This window comes from Trachymyrmex septentrionalis, unplaced genomic scaffold (genome assembly GCF_001594115.1).
Source record: "Trachymyrmex septentrionalis isolate Tsep2-gDNA-1 unplaced genomic scaffold, Tsep1.0 scaffold66, whole genome shotgun sequence".
Classification (NCBI taxonomy): Eukaryota; Metazoa; Arthropoda; class Insecta; order Hymenoptera; family Formicidae; genus Trachymyrmex; species Trachymyrmex septentrionalis.
The window spans coordinates 343616-364529 of record NW_017305843.1 but is presented as its reverse complement, the minus strand read 5'-3'; the positions used below and the strand labels follow the sequence as shown (position 1 = coordinate 364529).

The 20914-nt window shown below is 36.2% G+C and overlaps 1 protein-coding gene across 3 annotated transcripts in view; it reads right to left on the bottom strand.

Moving 5' to 3' along the window:
• Window positions 1-1655: 1655 nt before the first annotated feature.
• The window catches only part of LOC108753204 (homeotic protein spalt-major-like), a 90233-nt gene continuing 70974 nt past the window's right edge, over window positions 1656-20914 (bottom strand). Inside the window, exons 2-8 of one of the 3 annotated variants that reach the window (XM_018494595.1) lie at window positions 16234-19581; window positions 6284-6417; window positions 5090-5377; window positions 4125-4467; window positions 3342-3490; window positions 2947-3120; window positions 1656-2635 (exon numbers count right to left, since the gene is read on the bottom strand). In XM_018494595.1, the coding sequence (XP_018350097.1) occupies window positions 2237-2635; window positions 2947-3120; window positions 3342-3490; window positions 4125-4467; window positions 5090-5377; window positions 6284-6417; window positions 16234-19581 (4835 nt within the window). In that variant the 3' untranslated portion in view covers window positions 1656-2236. The remainder of the gene's footprint in view (window positions 2636-2946; window positions 3121-3341; window positions 3491-4124; window positions 4468-5089; window positions 5378-6283; window positions 6418-16233; window positions 19582-20914) is intronic. The other 2 variants (XM_018494598.1, XM_018494599.1) reach the window with 2 other exon arrangements.

Genomic DNA, 20914 nt, shown 5'->3' with positions numbered 1-20914 from the left:
ATCTTTGAATTATCCGTAAAATTAAAAAATAAAATGAAAAATAATTGTGGAAGTTTTCGTAAATTTTAAATAGCATTTAACGTCGTTATTTCTCCAATTGGAAATCTCTCACAAAAATGAATAACATCGTATATAATTAATCTAAATTATATTATTATGGGCGATGCAAATATAAACAATTTCAATAAAAATTATAATAAATGTTATAATAATTTCTACTATCATAATTTATTATAACATTTGTTAAAATTGTTATATTTTATTATTATTATAATTATCACAATAAATATTATAACATTGAAAATAAATATTGCATAATAAATATAATAAATGTTATAATGTTTATTATTATAATTTAATTAATTGTAATTTTGTAATAATTAATATTTACAACGATAACGTAAACATCGCCGATGATGTATGGAGGATGGACGTTTAATAAGTAATAATATTAAGTGTTATTTTTTAAATTATAGAGTCTGATTCCGAGGCATTCGCAAACATTCGCAATATATCGCATGCTGTTTTTCTTGCATACGTCCATCCATGCATGTAAACGATAATAAATTTATTATCATTGTTATAATACTATGATACAAGATATAAGTACATTGGTTTAGTGATTGCAGGCTGCTCCTCTCATATCACAGCGAGGGGCGCTGCCGGGCCCGCCTTCTAAATTATGCTTATATTCTATCATCCTCGCATTTGTCACGTTCTAATTCCGTTTTTCTATCACGTATACACATCGCACGCATACACATCGTAAACAAACGGAAGCAACACATATACAATCACGCGTATATACAACTCGCCCAATTGACGCCCTATTCAATTGCATCAATATAGTATATGTATACATATGTATATATATATATATATATATGTATAATCATGTATTTATATATTTATATTCATAATATATATACACATATATATACTTTTATACATACATTCGTATATATATATGCATATATATATATAGATATATATTTATATATCCTTATGTATATAAGTATTTATAACGTAGCCTTAGATAACCCGGAGAGGTGACCACCGCTGTCGCGAATGGACGGTCGAATTATGTCGGGGACACCCGTAAGGACACGACGCCACGTGTCTTGTGGCTCCAATATGCCTATACTCGCCTTCTCTTGCGAGCTGAGCTCAGTCTAGGCGTCGCGTCTAGCGTGAGGATTCCCACAAATCCCGTACGAAGGATTCGCAAATCGTACGTAGATACGTATGCATGTTATACAAGGCTCGATCGAGCATGCTCACTGGATCAATATTAAGCGGAACGTCTCGTCAGGAGTCGCCCGCATCACGGGCGAGCGATGCGAAAGCTTCGGTTCGAATAAACGATGAATGTGAACAGCGACGGTGACACGATCGAGCCCCATCGCGTATTGAGAGTTTTCGAATCGGGATCGAAACTCTCAGTGTCCTAGCCTACTCGGAAGCCGTCGACGGATCGATGGAATCTACCGACTCCTTTTACGCATATTAAGACTAGCGCGATAATAGGAACATGGTGTCTTCGCTTACAGACATTGAAAACTACTACCGGGCGCAAAGAGGAATGAAGAAAGGAGAGGAATGCAGAAAGGAGAGGAATAAAGAAAGGAGACGAAGAGAGAGAGAGAGAGAGAGAGAGAGAGAGAGAGAAAGAGAGACAGAGAGAGTGTGTAGGGATATGTCGTCACTCGTACGTGGAGAAATGCCAAAAGTAAACTCGATCACCGACGAGCTACGTTCGGTCGTGCGATTGTCCCGATGATCGTTCCGATCGTGTTCTCCTGACGTGAGAGATTAGGCGATCGTTTTCAGTTCCGAAGATTGTCTTCTTTTGAAATGCACGAATACAGCACGAAAAAGATAGCTGCGATATATTATGACTGCTCCGATCGAGATTTGCGGAATCATCTTTACGCGATGCATCATTGCGTGATTGAAAACCAATTGAGCTTCCACTCTGATGATCGCGCGGTCTTGTGGGACCGAATGAGTCGATAATAAACCTTCGCCGATTGGGACGGAGGGATGGCGGAGTCGAGATTGCCCGCTATCAACATTTAATCGCCGCGATTCTGTATTTCTTCTTCTAAACTAATTCAGTCTGAGAGAATTGTATCAATTATATTATCAGCCTCTTACGTGGCGGAGATGCTGCCGCTATGAACGAACACTCACGCCTTTCATGTAGCTAGGTGGAAAGATATGTATCCGTCAAGTTTCACGCGGCTAATCCCTCTCCTCTCGCTGGTGGCGGTGGTAACCGTGCTGTGGGCGGTGTGGCGTCATTCTCGGTTCTGCTCGGTGTTTCCCGATCGAAATGGTGCTGAAGAGTATCGCCGGTCCAAGACACACTAGTGGACGTTTGATTACCACCATTTGATGACGCACCAGGCGAATGCGAAGGCGATGGTGTTTGGAAGAGCATGGATCCCGAGGGTATTGCGGACTTGCCATCCACTAGAGGTCCGTTATTGGTTGGCCCCATTGGTTTATCCAAGGAGAAGCCACCTCCGCCGGCACCATACACCGAGCCGAATAGACTTGCCGCGTATTTGCCCGCGCTCAAGGAATGGGGCGGTAACCCGTTGCTACTTTGAATTACCGAAATCTCGTTCAGCTGTAAGTAATGTACGCCGTTTGGTTAGGTTTATTCGGGAGCAATTACCTACAAAAATGAAATAAACGGTGATTGTTAATGCGGCACCCGTGATACCTTTGGTATTTAATCGTGTATCAAACATTTTAAATTGAGCAGCAATCATTACGCAGCATTGGAAAATGCAATAAATTAAAAGTTTCCGCGAATTTTCCCTTGATGAATTCAACATTTCTATTCAGCAAGATGTCTATAAAACACTTATTACGCTGGTCGCCTTTGAATTATGCTGACACGGAACAGCCTTTCAGTTCGAGCGATATAAGTATTACCTTCTGCTGGACGCCGTTAAGGAATGGCGCGGGAAGATACGGGTAAAAAAGGTCCGGTCGTCTTTGCAGAAACTCTGAGTCCTTGGGCGTGATTGGCAGGGGAGGTATATCCAATGACATCCGTCGACCTCGGCGTGATGTTCCGTTGGTAAACATGTGAGTACCCATGTGCACCTGCGGTAAGAAATATCAGAAAGGCGATAAGAGGCGATACTGCGCGTCAGTTTTCGATCGGGTAAAGCGCTGATCTTTCATCGAGCTCGAGCGACTTGCGATGTTTACGCGTTTTGGCGTTAGTAGAAAGCAGTAGCGACTAGCTGGTGTTAGTAAAGACTTTTCAGGAACATGTAGAAGGAACTCAGACTTTCGACATCTAAAAAATTAATGTGTTATACCTTGAGGTTGCCTTTGGTGGTGAACGCCTTCTGGCAGACGGTGCATCGGAATGGTTTGTCACCAGTGTGAGTTCTCATATGGATCTGGAGCGCCGAAGACGAGGAGAAATTCTTATTGCAAATCTGGCACAAATGCTTGCTCGGCAGGCCTGCAAATACATATAACGGTTTCGCTAAACTGTCCCTGACTTCGTGGTAGTGATATGATAATGATTAAAGAAAATAAAAGTCTCAGTCTGAGGCAATATGGATCTTGAAAATTATAAAAATGTGACATAAATCGACTCAGTGACGTCTTTTATCTAATAAAATCATATTTATTCGTATCATAGTATCGGAAATGAAAGTATTATACGATGCCACCATAGCTACAAAAAATCCAATTTGTCCTATATGAATGAAGAAATAGAAGAAATAGAATAAACGTAATCCGCTACCAGCAATCTAGCATGTAGAAATAATGATGGACAAGAAGCAGGAAGATAAGTGAGTCTAACAAGCGTGTTGCGAAGCAATAGCATTAGACATTTCAAACTACGATTTTCGTTAGCGAGAGGGGCCGTCAATCGTGATTGACAACGCGTTAGCAATGAGATCGCAGCCGAGCGAAGCTGAGTTCGGATAATACGGGTGGCGCTCGATGAAGAAGCAGATTTTGTGCTGTGCATATGCGCGCGCGCGCGCGCGCGCGTGGTGTTTGTATATGTGTGTATGTAATAAGTCTTTTTTTTTTCTTTTCTTTTCCATATGAAAGCGAACAAATGTGAGTAAAATCATACTTACTGGCTGGTCTTTTCGGCGCTGGCAGATCTCCTTCCGGCGATCTTTTCACAGGTATTGTGGACTCGATGGACGTCGGTGGCATCGGCGGGGGTGGTGGAGGTGGTGGAGGTGGAGGCGGTAGGCTCGAATCATCGACGCACATTGGACTTCTGGAAGTCTCTTGTTCTTGCTGTTGTTGCTGATGCTGCTGCTGATGCTGCTGCTGTTGCTGCTGCTGCTGCTGATGCTGCTGCTGCTGCTGCTGCTGTTGTTGCTGCTGTTGCTGCTGATGCTTTGGATCGCTGAACAGATGTGGCGGCATATCGCGAATCTTGTGAGTCAACATATGCTGCTTCATATTACCCTGCGCATCAAAACACGTTCTATTGTATTTAATTAAGAAGTTGACTGTCGTTCCTAGAAAAGAATAGTTATAACATTGTTATTCATGTAAGGCATCTGTGTGCAATATATTAACGATCTGCGCCGTTGAATGTTATATAGTACAGATTAGGGACTTTATACTATTATTTTAAATGGGAAGTTCATCTTGCGATTATATATTTATATTAAATTTATACGACTTTAACTACTTAACGAGTTTAACGAATTTAACTCATCACAAAATATCCTTTTTGCTTCTCATTTTGTTTGAATACTGTAGAAGTTAAAGTAACTTCTTTTTTCATTTTTTACATATCTTTTTTTAATCAAAGTAATATAATTCACGTTATATTCGAATCAATATTTACGTTTCTATATTATTCTGATAAAGTTATCGTATATATTGCGCGAATGTATATATTTTACTTAAACTGTGATAATTATATTTTGAATTATTGAATTTAAATTATTTCAATCGCAAAAAGAAAGAACAGAATATTATTATGTAAAAAAAAATAACTGCAACTTGGTCATAATAATCGATTGCACGAGATCGCAGGACGAACGCGTATTGTACGCTTGCTGGTAGAGGAGACTCTTACCAGGAAGACGTGGTCCGAGGGTAGAAGTCCGAGGGCGGGTGGCATCAGCGGGGGCAGGCGGACGGCAGGATAAACAGACGTCAGCCTTCGCCCCCCTCCTGTTCCTGTCCGCCCCCGGTTCTTCCGTTCCTCAGGCCGCCGCCGTCTGCGTTTCGGTTTCTCACTATTTCCGGCGGCCGATTTCGCCGGGTACGAGCGATATTGGGAATTGGGTTGTGGGAGAATCGGACCCTTCGCGGCGAAGGGTTGATCCGCGCAGGAACATACTTGCTGACCGGAATCATCGTTCTGAAAGTACAGCAGAACAACGAGGACAATATAGAAGTGGTGTGAATAGATACAGCAGAAAAAAACTTTGCGTGACGAATAAGGCATTTCTAATATTTAATTATTTATTTCTAACTGTTGTGACTAATCCTTAAATATTAGCGCATATTTTCATAATGTCGTTAATGCTAGCAATAATGCTGAAATATTATTTGATATGTAATATATATTATTTATTTTTTACTCTTTTATTTCATTTTCTTATCATTTAAAGTATCTCATAAGAAGTTTTGCAACTATAGGCATTATTTAAGTTTTTTGAAAATTTTATATGATTAACATCCTAAGCTAATAATTAAGATTCAAATAAATGTGCAGTGTTTATAGTTATACCTATGTATATCAGCTGATCACGAAATGTTTTATGTTAATTATTTTATCAAATGAAAAAAAGTAGCGTTTTTCTTGAATTTTTATTTAATGTTGTGTGAATATTTCATTTAGAACATTCTTTAGAAGCAGAGTAATTTTTTTCGAACTAACAGTATTTTCGAATTTTTAGAGGGGTATTATGCAATAATAATTGAAGAAATGTGTAGATATTTTTAAACAATATTATTTCGTAGTGTCTTTTAACATAGTTTTGAGAAGTTTGAAGCTTATATAAGTCATATCAATTCGAACATAAATCTGTTTTGTATGAAAATCAAATAAAATAATAATACTTTTACAACAGGATACATATAGCAAAATATGGAATCCAGATGATTAAACATGTCACAATTAACAAAGTATCACAACATCGAGATATAAATCAGCAAATATGACATACAATACAAGCGAGAAAAAGAGTGAGAGAGTAAGAAAGAAAGGAAGAGATTAACAATTCGCAGAATACGCTTTCGAGGTAAAATTTTATTTAATTACCTTCGTAGAAAAACCTCGATCGCATATGGTGCATTTGAAAGGTCGCTCCTTCGTATGACTCCGGTAATGAATCTCCAATGCAGATTGGCACGCGAACGTCTTGTAGCAGAATTTACATGTGGTGTTGCCACGTACTGTAACAAATTGTATCTCTTTACATTTTCGATTCAATTCTTCATGCGTATATGTATTTCAAGGAATTACACTGCGAAAATATTTTTATCGCGTTTTCATTTTGCTCTATTAATACTTTACATTATATATATTTGTTTGCAATTCTAAAACTATAATATACACCTATACAGAAACTATGCATTTCGCAGATTATCTTCGTACATGTTTAGATCCATTATTAAAATGTTAACATTTCGTGAACATTGCAATTTACATTGTAGATTATCAGGACAACGAATAACTTGATATAACTTGATATACTGATGAAAATATACAAGGTAAAGCATTTCTGGTTGCGCAGTAGGAATTTGGAGCAAAATTTTATTGGCTGTTTAGTATGCTAGCGCTATTACACGCAGGAAAGTAAGGGCAAAAATTTATTGGTTGTTTTCACTATTCCTGTCGCCATTATGCGCAATGCTTCATCTTGTGTATTTTCACCATGGTCCCTGATGAGGTGAAGCAAAATTTTCATGAAACGTTATGGTATTTGAAAGGCCGGTGATCTTTAAATTGTATATTATATATTTTTTAAACTTACGTGGTACTTTCTATGCAGAAGCTATGTTTCGCGAATTAGCTCCGTGTTCCATTATTAAGGCTGGAGCCTTAACCTTTGCATATCGTATACATAAAGCATAAGAGAATCAATCAATCAGAGTCTTTCGTAGAAAGAAAATATTCTAATTGGTCGATTCTCTTATGCTTTATGCATTATGCGTTTTGCTTCAGCCTTAATAATGGCTAATCTGGAAGAACACGGAGCTAATTCGCGAAATACATAGCTTCTGCATAGAAAATACCCGTAAAAGTCTAAAAAGTATTATAATACAATCTGTCAAGGAAGAGTGTGACCGGCATAAATCTTATGTGAATTTTATTTGCGAAGAAATTCTGAGCGGGATAGAAAAATTGTAATTTATATGATGCGTTACAGAACAAGACAATTGGTTATATATGTATATTTTTTAAAAGAAATAATATTTTTTATGCATTAATTACACAGGTCCATAAAAAAAGTATCCTGTACTAGGGTGGAGATCTAGCTATTCTTACGTATTTTGAGTCGCTGAATACGAATCTGACATCAAAATAAGACTATCCAGGGCAAATTTTTAATCCAGAGCGAAAAATTGCTCTGGATGATCCTATTTTGATGTCAGATTCGTATTCAGCGACTCAAAATACATAAGAATAGGTGGGTCTCCATCCCAGCACAAGTATTTTTTTTGTGAGCCTGTGTTATCAAAAGTTCTTGGTAGAGCATTATATTTTCTTTATTTAAATAAAACAGTTAGTCACGATTTTCAAATACAGTGTTAAAATACATATACAAGTATAAAATATCAATAAGAGACTATATATATTGATGAACTGTCAAAGATAGTTCAATCTATTTTAATAAATCTTTTCTTGATACTAATTTTATTAAAAATAACTGCATTCTCACAAAAATAAACTTTTGTGACATAAATACAATTTGTTCTATAAAAATGTAGCTGACGTAATTTCAACATATCTTTCGTGTTTTATCGCGCTTCGATAGATCAACGGTATTAGATGTTTCATACCTAATGCTTCTGCTACTTGTTTAAAATATCTTAGATTTTTTGCGCTCGTTTCTTATGACATTTTCAGTTCTTTCAAGTGTATGAAAAAGGAAATAGCTTCAAATTTTTTAGTGTACGATAGATTTTTTAGCGATACTCATCGTTAAATATGTCGTTCTTTAATAAAATCAGACAATAATTAAGACTCTCTGTACATAGGGGAAGAGCTATTCTACTGCTCGTTCAAAAATGTTTGATATAGTGATTAAAAAGTTTACTCGGTTACACAGACTATGTTTTAAAATTAATAAAACGTATGCCTAAAAATATCGATAATAACTGACAATGGCGATAATTGAATGATTTATTAATACAAAAGTGTTGTAGTACCGATTGTGTAATAAATATTATACTTATATACTTTTTTCATTTTTTTAAAGTTTATTAATTTAAAAGTTATGTTGGTCATGTTTTTATTAAACTGATTGCATGAATATTGCAAATAATTGGGTTATTTTTTTAAACCGATTTAGTAATCTTTATTTAAAAATTATATCTTGGTAGAAATTATATCTTGAAGATACTAAATAATTATCGATAATGGTGACAACGGGATCATTGATTAATATAATCGCGAATTAGTTGTAATTGAATATTATAAGTGTATTTTTATTATTATAGTTTCAAAATTAAAGCAATTTAAAGTTACCGATCATTCTTTTCTTTAACGTATTTACTATGATGTAAAAAGAAAGGTGATCCATTGTGATGCGCAGTGAGTGACAGATAGTAGAAATATTTGTCAATCAATCACGTTTTGAGCTCATTTACAGAAGTTCATGCGATTCATTCGCGTCGCAAATAAGATCAATTTCTAATTTGAGATTACAGAACTTCCGTTATTATGCGCAACGAGTTACATTTCTTTTTATATCATAGTATTTACATATTTCAATAACTAAAGTTATAAAATTATACCATTTTAAGATTATAATCCCAGTAAGTATTTATTAATACCTACGAAAAAAATTATCTAAATAAAATGAAAAAGAATAATAGAAAAAATAAGAATTGTAGTGCAAGAATAAATTGCACAAAAAATTTATAATAAAAAAGTTTATTTTCATAGTATTTTTTCTCAATAACATATATTATCTAGAGATGCACCGGACCGTAAAATTATCAGATATCGAAAAAGAATGTAACATCGAATATCCGATATCCGATCGGATATCCGGGAAAACAATGTTTCGAATCGGATATCCGATATTTTCCGGATCTGACCGAATTCCGGGACATTTTGTCTAAAAAAAAAAGTTGAGTAAAAAAAGAAAAAAAAAGGCAAAAAGGAAAAGAGACTGTAAGAGAAAAATAGTGATAATAATTATGATTTTAATGTTACCGTTCGAGTTTGATTAGCAATAGAGATGGTAATTGTAGAAAAAACACTTGTAATTTTGCAGCAATACAAGATATTATAGTATTATGAATATACATACTTATTTATAGAACATTTATATAATAAAACATCAACAATTTAATAATATAAAATTTCAATCGGATATATTCCCAGATACTAATGATTAGAGATGCATCGGAAAATATTCGGTGCCCAGTATTATTCGGCACCTTTTTATTATCCGACCGGAGTCATACATAATTAGTATTCGGGAATATATCCGATTGAAATTTGATATTATTAAATTGTTGATTTTTTTTCTTATACAAATGTTCTAGAAACAAGTATACATATTCATGATGCTATAGTATCTTAATATTGTTGCAAAATTACAATTTTTTTCTCTTTAGGCTTTTTTTTTTAGAAGACACTTTCTCGGAATCCGATATTCAGAAAATGTCGGATATCCGATATTATATTCTGTCTGAATATGCGATATCCGATAATTTTACGATCTGGTGCATTCTAATGATATCTGATTATCCGGTCAGACAGTAAAAAAGTGCCGGATAATATCGGATACCGGATACTTTTTGGACATCCGACGTATCCCTAATATTATCAAGATTATTTATTACCTTAAATACTGTGACAAAGTTGTCGCTCATTATTTAGAAAAACATTATTAATAAATAAAGGTCAACGAGTATTGATGTAAAATAAATATGAAATAAGATGCAGTATGTCATCGAATATAAATAAATAAAGATTAAAGAAATCAAAAACTGATAAGAGAAAAGTGAAAAAGTGTAAGCAGAAAGGACTTTGATCTTTTCTTTGCATTCTTAAAAACCTAATTTTATTATGAGATTAGATGAAATTTTCAATTTGGCAATGCATACTGTCGTCTATTCACTGCCCACATTTATTTTTCAATTTTTAATATTTTTGAATATTATATATAAGATTCTATTTCAAAATCGAAGCGAAACTACTTGTACCAAATTTATAAAATTTATTGTCTTAATCTTCATCTGAAGCTGACTCACTCATTTTGCATCTAATAAACAACGAGCTACTTTTAAATTATTAAAACTGTGACCTATTGTAACGGATAATTACTATATTACGGTTTTTATTACTATATATCATATTGTACTATTACTATTCGATGATATTCGTAATCTGTTCTTATTTTAAGACTGTCTTTAGTAATGTCTTAAGATGATGCAACTCTCTGATTAGTTCACGATAGATATTTTCAAATATCTTAAGATTGTACTTAAGATAATCTTAAATACAAAAACACACCGATTATGAACATCGGCTTACGTCATATTGTTATTGTTTTATTATTTCCTTTTGTTAATAGCTTCCCATACAGCACAGAAAGATTGCAGAAACATTTGCAGAATGATTTCACTGAAACATTGCAATATTGTGGTTGTGAAACGTTGCTGAATCATTGCTGCAAGATTCCAATAACAATAAGATGTCCGCTTTTTATTATATTGCAACGAAATGTTCCAGCAATATTGCAATGTAATGCATTTGGATAAATTTTTTACGAAGACTCTAAAATGAAAACTATTTTCTGTACATAACATATATCTCATTAACTTTAATTTTTCTACAAATTGCATTTCTAGTGATATGTGCTTTTAAAAAGCAATTTTTTATAATAAAACCATAAAAATATTTCAATAAATGTATTATTAATTCTGAAGGATAAATTTATTTGTAAGAATAAAGCATGTACGAGGTCTGTTCAAAAAGTATCGCGAATTTTGTGTTTTTTCAAAAATTATTTATTTATTCATGAATATCTATTTTGTCTCCTTCAAAGTAATCCCCATCAGATATTATACACTTGTGCCAACGTTTTTTCCAATCCTCGAAGCACTTCAAAAAATTATTTTTTGTGATCTTGTTCAGCTCCTCCTTCGATGCCGTCTTTATCTCCTCAATCGTAGCGTAGCGTCGTCCTTTCATGGGCCTCTTCAGTTTCGGGAACAAGAAAAAGTCACAGGGGGCCAGATCTGGGGAATACGGTGGCTGCGGCATCATTAGTGTGTTGTTTTTGGTCAAAAATTCGCGCACAAGCAACGATGTGTGAGCAGGGGCGTTATCATGGTGCAAAAGCCAATTTTTGTTCTTCCACAAATCCGGGCGTTTCTGGCGGATTGCTTCGCGCAAATTGCGCATAACTTGCAGGTAATATTCCTTATTGACCGTTCTACCCTGTGGCAAGAACTCATGATGCACCACGCCCCTGCAATCGAAGAAAACTGTAAGCAAAACCTTCACATTCGACCGAACTTGGCGCGCTTTTTTCGGTCTTGGCTCGTGCGGCAGCTTCCATTGGGATGATTGAGCTTTGGTTTCCACGTCATAACCATAAACCCATGATTCGTCACCAGTTATGACCCTCTGGAGCAAATTTGGGTCGTCGCGGACAGAGTCCAACAGCTCCTTAGCAATGTTAATGCGATGCTGTTTTTGGTCGAAATTGAGCAATTTTGGTACGAATTTCGCGGCGACCCGTCTCATGCCCAAATCATTGGTAAAAATCGAATGGCACGAGCCAATCGATATGTTTAGGTCCTCAGCAACCTCTCTAACGGTGATTCGACGATTGGCCAATACTATTTTCTTCACTTCATCAATGTTTTCGTCTGTTGTTGACGTGCTCGGGCGTCCGGCACGCTCTTCGTCGTTCACATCTTCTCGGCCCTCTGAGAACATTTTGTACCACCGATAAACGTTGCTTCGGTCCAAGGTAGCTTCACCATATGCCACAGTCAACATTCGGAATGCGTCCGCGCACTTAATTTTGTTTTTCACACAAAATTTGATACAGATTCTTTGATCCATTTTTTGGAATAGGCAAAAATCGAAGACGAGCCAAAACACGTGCAAGCAAAGCAGCTGTCAAAAATTAACTGAACATTCAAAATGGCCGAACTTGTCGGCATAAGTGAGAGACATGAGTACCAACATAACACCACAAAAAATCGAAAATCGAATATACGTAACCCGCGAAAATTCAAAATTCGCGATACTTTTTGAACAGACCTCGTATGTGTGTGCCCCGAACAAATATTATCCACATTAACATAATAATACAGTCGCTTGGTAAGTTAATCATGGATTAAGTTAATCGCAGTGATTCTTTTTTAATTCGAAGCCACTCCGAGTTAACTGAAATCGATTAAAAAGTGACGGTATGAAATTTATCAAAAAAATTCGAGCGTTGGTTTATTCTTGCGTTCACATAAATACATCATCGATCACATAATTAATATTTCGATAAATCATTTTCAGTAGCTTAATTGCTTATCGTTTTATCTGATAATGATATATTAATTGCATCTAAATTCGATATTATACAATTTTTTGATTTTATATTTAAAATAAATATAAAACTTATGGCACATTCGATAGACTAAACTAGTGCGCACTAAGTGCGAATTTCTTTGATGCGACGCATTCGAGTTGTGCGCACTGTGTCAGTGCGTTGCCGTATTCAGCAAATGAAAACTGACCCAGTGTAGTGCTGAATTTGTATTCGGACCAACCGAATGTACCGAACGAGTTCAAGAAATGTTGCACTGACAATACTTTGTAATTTGGTGTTCGAACAAACAAAACTAGTTAGCAGCAAAAAATTACAAAATAAATATATAAGGATAATATATAAGGATAAAGAAAGACTAAAATTATTTATTATAAATGAATTATTAGAAACAAGTAGTAGCGATGTTGAAATAGAAGATATGTTAATAAAAGAAGAAAGGCCAAAAGATAAAAATTAGGTTGTGTGAACATCGTGAATGAATACTCGGACAAAGAAGTATATAATTATATATGAGAAAAAATATACTTTTGATAATAAAAATATTTATGTTTACTACAATATCATTAGTTATAATATATGTTATTAGTTTCAAACTTAATTCTGCATCAGATCACATCAATCTAGTGTAGTTCTGCACCGTGTTAGGGCAGCACTGTGTCAGAGCAGCACTAGAACCGTATCAGTGCATGTGTACCGAATATACTATTAGCCGTCAAATAATAGATTAATAAATATAGGCCGTCAAATAATAGATTAATAAATATATAGACCGTCAATTTTAATAGATTAATAAATTTTTTATTTAAATATAAAAATTGATTATATTAATTATTATATTATAAAAACGGCTGGTAAACTAAATGTACTACATAAATATTGTAAAAAATTATATTTTTATATTATTATTATTGTAACAATTAAAGAATTGTTACTAATTGTAGTTTGCAATGTTTTTGGAATATTACAGCCATATTACTGACATTTTCCAGACATATTGTTAATTTACATTTCTGTAATATCTCTGCAATATTACATTGTAATCTGCAATATTGCAACATTGTAGCAATATTACTTCAATCTTCTGTGCTATATGTTTGAAACTAATAATAAACGTCAGCTAAATGTATTATTTGTATTGAATATTATAATCGTAATTATAAGAAAGGATATGGGAAGGTAAATTTTTGTTACATTTATTTCAAAATCAAGTAAAACAATAACGATCTTTTTTATACAGAAGCTATGCGTTTCGCGGGCTATCACAGTGTTTAGATCCATTATTAGAATGCTAATGTTTCGTGAACATTGCAATTCACTTTATCAGAGCTAGGAGTAGCTTAATATTGGAATTATCTCTTTTGTAGAATACTGTAATGATTACATTAGTCCTCTAACATATCAATATTGGCCTAGTTTACATCATGCGATCTGACCTATAATCTAACCTAATCTATACCCTAACTTAAAATAGATATTTTTAAACGTTTACGTCATATAGACCTATGATACTTTTGGACCTAATGTAAACCGCATTTAGTCTACATGTAATTTCCAATCATAAGTTACGTTTCTAACAACATTTATTGCACGTTATATTTATAATAATTTGTTTTACCAATTGTATGCATATCAACAAAATGTAAAGTAGAGTTACCTGTCAGTATATACTTTATACTTTACGCATTTATAGACCAATTTTAGTCTATTTGCGTTTACATCACCCGTTACATCTCATACAGTCTGAGATAGGAATTATCAGAAAAATCCAAGCTAGGTCGAATTACTTGACAAGCGTTTACATCGTCGCGGCCTATCGTATTTAAGTCAAATATAGGATATAATTATCATTAAAACTAATATAAACAGATAAACGCGTTCAAATACGATTCGTTGCGATATAATAATTGGTTTGTACTTTTCACTTTGTACTTTTTAGTCTATATTGATTTTTTAGTCGTTAATATTTTCTCATATATAATCTTCAACAAGCATCTGAGAATTAGTTTTTACAGAAGTATTTTGCTACTTCCTACAATAACTCTTAAGTGACAAACTGAACTACATATATATAACATATATTCAGTCGCTCTCATTATTAATCGTACTGTTGTTCTGATTATCCACTCTGATTATTTTAATCTTATTTTGATCTTCATCTTGTATTATACATTTTGTATAACATTTATTTCCTAACATATATATACATATATGTGTATATATTTTAAAAATTGCCGCATAAGCGGATTTTGCCCATTCCACCAAATACACGCCTATCCGTTATGATTCTTAGACGTGCGGAAGGGAGTTTATTATGGCGGCAATAGTTATGTATATATGACGGCGAAAGAAAACAATTCCTCATACTGGGTGGTCGTATCTCATCCTATGCTTGTATTTGGCGGTAGGTGAATACGCGATCTTTAGAAAATAATATCTCGCCAACTATTGCGAAAATTGCAAAATGACAAATACACAACTTTTTTACTCAATCCGCTCTACGGACATACGAAAATTGTCTGAAATATTCTGGGACTTGCATAACCTGTATACGAGTATTAAAAATGTTGAATATTATATTATATCTAAATTAAAACCTAAAACTAAGAAATAATAAAATAAAAAATAATACTAAAATATAATAAAAAGGAACGCATTGGAATATAACTAATATTCATAATATGTATAATATTATCATTACTAATTTATTATAGATAATATGGCCATCTTTTTCAAATCGGTATTGTTGATAGAAATAGTTAATAAGATTGATTTAAAGAATATTCCTTATTGTCGCTTGCTATCTTTTGTCATTTTTTCGTATTTTGTAAACCTACTTGCCTTTGAATCTTTTCCAAGCGGACATCAATCGTTATTGTATTAACGTAGAATGATTAACTTCCAGTTGTTTTCTAATATTGAGGCCGAGTCTTCACTTTTAGTTTTCTAAATAAAAAAAAATAAAATAAAAATAAGCCAAAATAAATAAATCGAAATTACCATTTTACCGTTTTAAGTACGATGAAATCACAAAGACACTCATATGCGACGCGATATCGCAAGAGATAGCGTAAATACAATGAAAAACAGAAATTATCGCATAACATTAAGGAATATAAGAAAGACGATTAAGGAATATAATAATATAGATTATAATAATATATATAATAATACAGATATATATAAAAATAGAGATAAAGATAAAAAGACAAAGATGATTATTGAAACAAAGGTAATAAGATAGATAAAAAAGAAGAAAGTTATATAACAGGAGAATGGGAGTGCTAGGTCCAGCTACACCACAAACAGGATATTGATATGAGATTGGATAAGACGGATACGCCACTGAGATAAAGGTATATACTCGACGAGATTGGACTTAACGATTCGCGGCAAAGAATCATGATCATAGTCGGACGAGGAATAAGGTGTAGCAGGAACCGCAGCCCGCCCTGATGCTAGCAGTTCCTACCTGCTGGGCCTCCAACAGCTAGGCCAAGCGGATTGTAGGTCGATGATGCGGCTAATACAGCTGAAGTGGTCAGCGAGGCTAATGGTCCGGTGCCGGGCCCACTTCCCGGGTTCACGGCATTCATCGACGTGACGCTATTTATGTTCGAAGTGCCTATCGTGCTAGTAGCAGGAGTGGACGAAACCGCTTGTAGTAGTCCCGCGAACATGCCGAAGGGATTTGGTGGATGATGCGGCGTGGTTTGGGGTGGTGGTGTAGGCGATGCTGAAGCCACCGACGCTGGCGTGGATGAAGCACGGGGCGTCAAGTCGAGCGGAGCTCCGGATGTTGGTGGGCTAGTGCTCTTCTCGCTACCGTTGTATCGATGAAAGGACGGCGACCTGGCTACATTCGTAGTCGTGGCTGTCGTCGTGATGGTCCTTACTTGGTTCTCGAGTGCTGCCAACGAAGTCGAAAATATAGGAAGCGTTACGTCCTTGTGTTCAGTTGTATCTTCACTTTCGTGATCCTGCTCCTCTTCAATTTCGACGCTACGCCTATCGCGATTCAATTCGCACCTCTCATCGTCCTCTCTGTGATCTTGCTCTTCATCTTCTTGATCTTCCATCTCTTCGCTATGCTCCTCCATAAATCTCTGTCGTTGGTGCTGAGATTCCTCTTTCGTTTCGATGTCGCTCTCCTGTAATTGTTGTTCGATGGCCGTTTGTCTGGATGGAGGGAATCCTAAGGAGAAGCCTGTACTGGTCGGATGTATCGGTGGAAAGCCTTGAGGGAGAAAAGATGCCAATGGATGATAACCGGGTGGGAACTCATTCACTTCTGCAGCCTGAATCTGTTCCGGACTGAGATCGGTGGGTTCTCCGGTATGAAGACGTATGTGTTGCTGCAATACTAGAGAGTTCGTAAATTTCTTGTGACACACAGGACACTGATGCAACACTCTCAGCGGTGGTTTAGCTCTGTGCACTCCCATGTGGGTTTTCAGATTGCCCTTCGTCGTGAAAGCACGACCGCAAATTTTACACTTGAAAGGACGTTCGCCAGTATGAGTGCGATAATGCATCAGTAACGCGCTCTTGCATGAGAGCACTCTGTGGCAAACGATGCACTGATTAGGATCGCTCAGTTTATGCTCGATATTGTCGACTAGTTGCTGTAGCTTGGACGTCTCTGAAGTTTTCGTTATTTCAATCAAGCTTTCCCAGGAATTATCATTGCTGCCCGGCCGTGGTAGTAAAGTCGAATAAATCGCTGGGTCCTTGGCTGGATCGATCATTTCATTTCCGGATGCCGTGATTGGTCCTGTCTGTGTAGAAACAGGAAGATGAGGAATTTGGTGATGAGCCGGAGGACCTGGAAACAGAATTCCAGCGAAAGATGTCTGTAGACTACCGCTACTCGCGCTACTGCTGGCTGGTGATGCTCCTGGGTATGTCACGATCTGTTGAGGCAAACGATTAATTGTACCTCTGCCTGAGAGGTTTTCAGGCTGCTCTTCTATTTCCTCATCCACTTCCATCTCTCCATCGCCCTCTAAACGTCCACTGATTTTACTATCCATACTACAATCCTCGTACGTTTGCGGTTGGGACGGTGGATTCACGGATTGAGGTGAATTAAGGTATCGTCTCGTAGTGTCCTCAAAATCTTCGCTCTCCTCCTCTGCAGCTTCTTCCGCTTCTTCAGGTTCTCTCTTCGGTGTTATTCGCTCAGCGCCTTCCCGACTCATCGGTCGTTGATACTGCTCCTGTCCGGGTGATCTCTGTTCGAGTTTTATCTCCTCTCTCTGTTCAAGCTGCTGCTTTTGATGTTGTTGATGGAGATTGTCATGAAAGGAATGACGAGAATTCAATACGGCAGCGGGAGAAGTGGGAGATGTCTGTGGAGCGGTGGTTATAGGTTTACTAAGGTTCTCCGGTACATCTTGATCGTCCCGATGATTAATAACTGGAGATCGATAAAGGGGCGTCATAGTGGATAAGGTGAGGCTCAGAGGTACGGGTGGTTGTGGTGGGAGGAAACCGTGCGTTGTTGCCGGGTGAAACGAGGGGTGATGAGAGGATGGTGGTGGCGGCGGCGGCGGAGACGGCATCGGTCTCCCGGAAGCAATTTGCTGTAAGAGGGGTGGGTGATATTTATCTAAATGTTCTGGAACAGGATTCGGATTCATCTTAACATGTGGAAATTTGGCCGTGTGCCTTTGGAAGTGGACCTTCAGGTTGCCCTTGGTCGTAAACCGACTGCCACATACGTTGCACTTAAAAGGTCGCTCACCTGTGTGGGATCGTATGTGGATTTGTAGCGCCGAGTCGCTACCGAAGACTTTGCCACAGAAGCGACATCGATGCTTGAAGAAGGGCTCGCCGCGACCACCGCTTGATTTCGAATCGTAAGGAGATAGTCGCGAGCCCTTGCCTCTAAACGCGAGCTCGTCGGCCAAATTGTTAGCTAGTCCTTGACTCGCATTATCCAATACTTCTTGGGTACGTTTTTGAAGAATGTCCAGAGTATTTGGCTCGTGAAGCGGAGGCGGATCGGTGTTTGTTATGATCGATGAAGCGAGGGAAGCGCTTATCGAGCAATGTGGTATTTGATGTGGCATCGGCATCTGGCTGCTGGTGGTCGTAATGACAGTTGATGTCGTGCTGGACGAAGATAAGGGTAGATTCAAAGGAGAGGCGCTGCTCGTCGAGGTGGGTCGTTCCTGAAGTAGATTCGGTGTCAGCGGCGCCGGTGATGTTTGCTGATGATGACTTGGCGGACGAGAAGAAGGAGGTGACGCGAGACTCGACAATGGTTTCGGATGAATAATAGGAGACGACGAAGCTTCTTTGTTATCGGTTGGCTCCGTCGACGATTGCATTACCGGTTGCCCGTGAGTGATCAATAATTGCTGCTGAAGTTGTCGAATCAGCTGTAATTGTAATACCTGTTGATTCTGAAGGGTGCACAGCGTGTTTTCCAGAAATGCCAGGTCTTGTAGCGCCGCTTCGCTGTCTGCCCCAGTAAGAGCAGTGGCAGCGAACTGAGCGACCGCCACTTTTGTATTCTGAAGGGCTTCGAGGGTGACGTGACTAGTTCCAGCTGGTGGGAATATAGCGGTAGGTAAGCCGCTCTCCACAAAATTATTATTGTTCTCCGCGTCTTGTCGATGATGAATCTGTTTGCGTGAGCCCTCCTCATCCTCATCCTGCTCGTCTTGTTCATCAATACCTTCTTCCTCATCCTCTTCCATAGGATCATCGTCGCCCTGATGAGATCTCGTCGCTGTGAGATCCACGGCTTCTTCGCCACCTCCTCCACCACCACCACTCTCTTCACCATCTGATGTAAAGTCATTTTCTTCTCCTGCAAAATAAAATGATAAAAATTTTTAAATAATAAGTCATTATTTTTATTTATAATTTATATCAATTCGTATATACTGTTCAGTGATCATATACGTTTGTGTTTTAAATGATGCATGCTTAATAGATTTCAAGTGAAATTCAAAAAGCAAGATTAATTCATTTTTCACATACATGCGAATATGCGAAAGCTGATAGCTATACGATCGACCAACATTAAAATGAGGACAGATACATCAGCACCTGTGCTTTTGAAGTTTCACTTGACGATTAACATAAGTGCCAAGGTTAACATGAAAGATAAGTTGACATCCCATATACATATTACATTCAGGATGTACGACAAAAACGGAATTTTTAATGGTAGCGATATAAATGAGTTTCCGGTTCTTTATGTTTCAAAAATATATTCTTTATATTTCGATAGAAATATAGAAATATAGAAAGTAATCATATATTCATTAGAGAGAGAGAGAGAGAGAGAGAGAGAGGGGGGGGGGAATGAACTACTATCTATTAAACGTTCCTATCAAAAGGATGTTTTAATATTATATGTTACATTTTTTTAGATTAGTAATGATATAAAAATGAACAAAAAGTGCATATTTATATGCATGTTTCATATATTTTTCTTTTAAGTGTAGGTGAATTAGATAAAATATATCCCATATATACAATATATACAATAAATATACAGTATAATAATATTAGCAACTACATAAAACAGATATTATTAATATATTGTAAAATTATAATTAAATAAAATTATAACTATTTTTTTAAATGTATATAATTTTATCATTAGTTAGTTATTTAGTTAATTATATACTAATCTTCAACTTTGTATCATAATTTCTTTTTTCTACCATAAAGAGTCATACGATATGTACGCAAATAAATCATCACTATTAAGAAATTTTACTTGTAATTCTTTAACACTTTGTTGAAGACCGTTAGATAAAGAACGAATAATAAGGATTTTAATTTCTTAGAAGTATAAGTACTAAAAGGGATAGAATTTAGAAGTACTACTGAATCGTAATGATTGAAATTTATTTTCTCTAATTCAAATTGAAATATATTCAACAAAATACAGAAGAAAACTTCGAATATCTCAATTTGTTTATAAAAGATGATAGTTAACATGTTGTGTTAAACATCATTTCAGAATCAAAAAAAGAAATATATAACTGCTTAGCAACAATGCATTCCAGAATCTTAAAAACACATGAAATAGATACGCGTCTATCTCGCATTTCAAAGAGACATTCAACTTTAGATAATGCACAAACTATTTTAACTCTTATATTATAGAATTCCATCTTCGAAGAAAG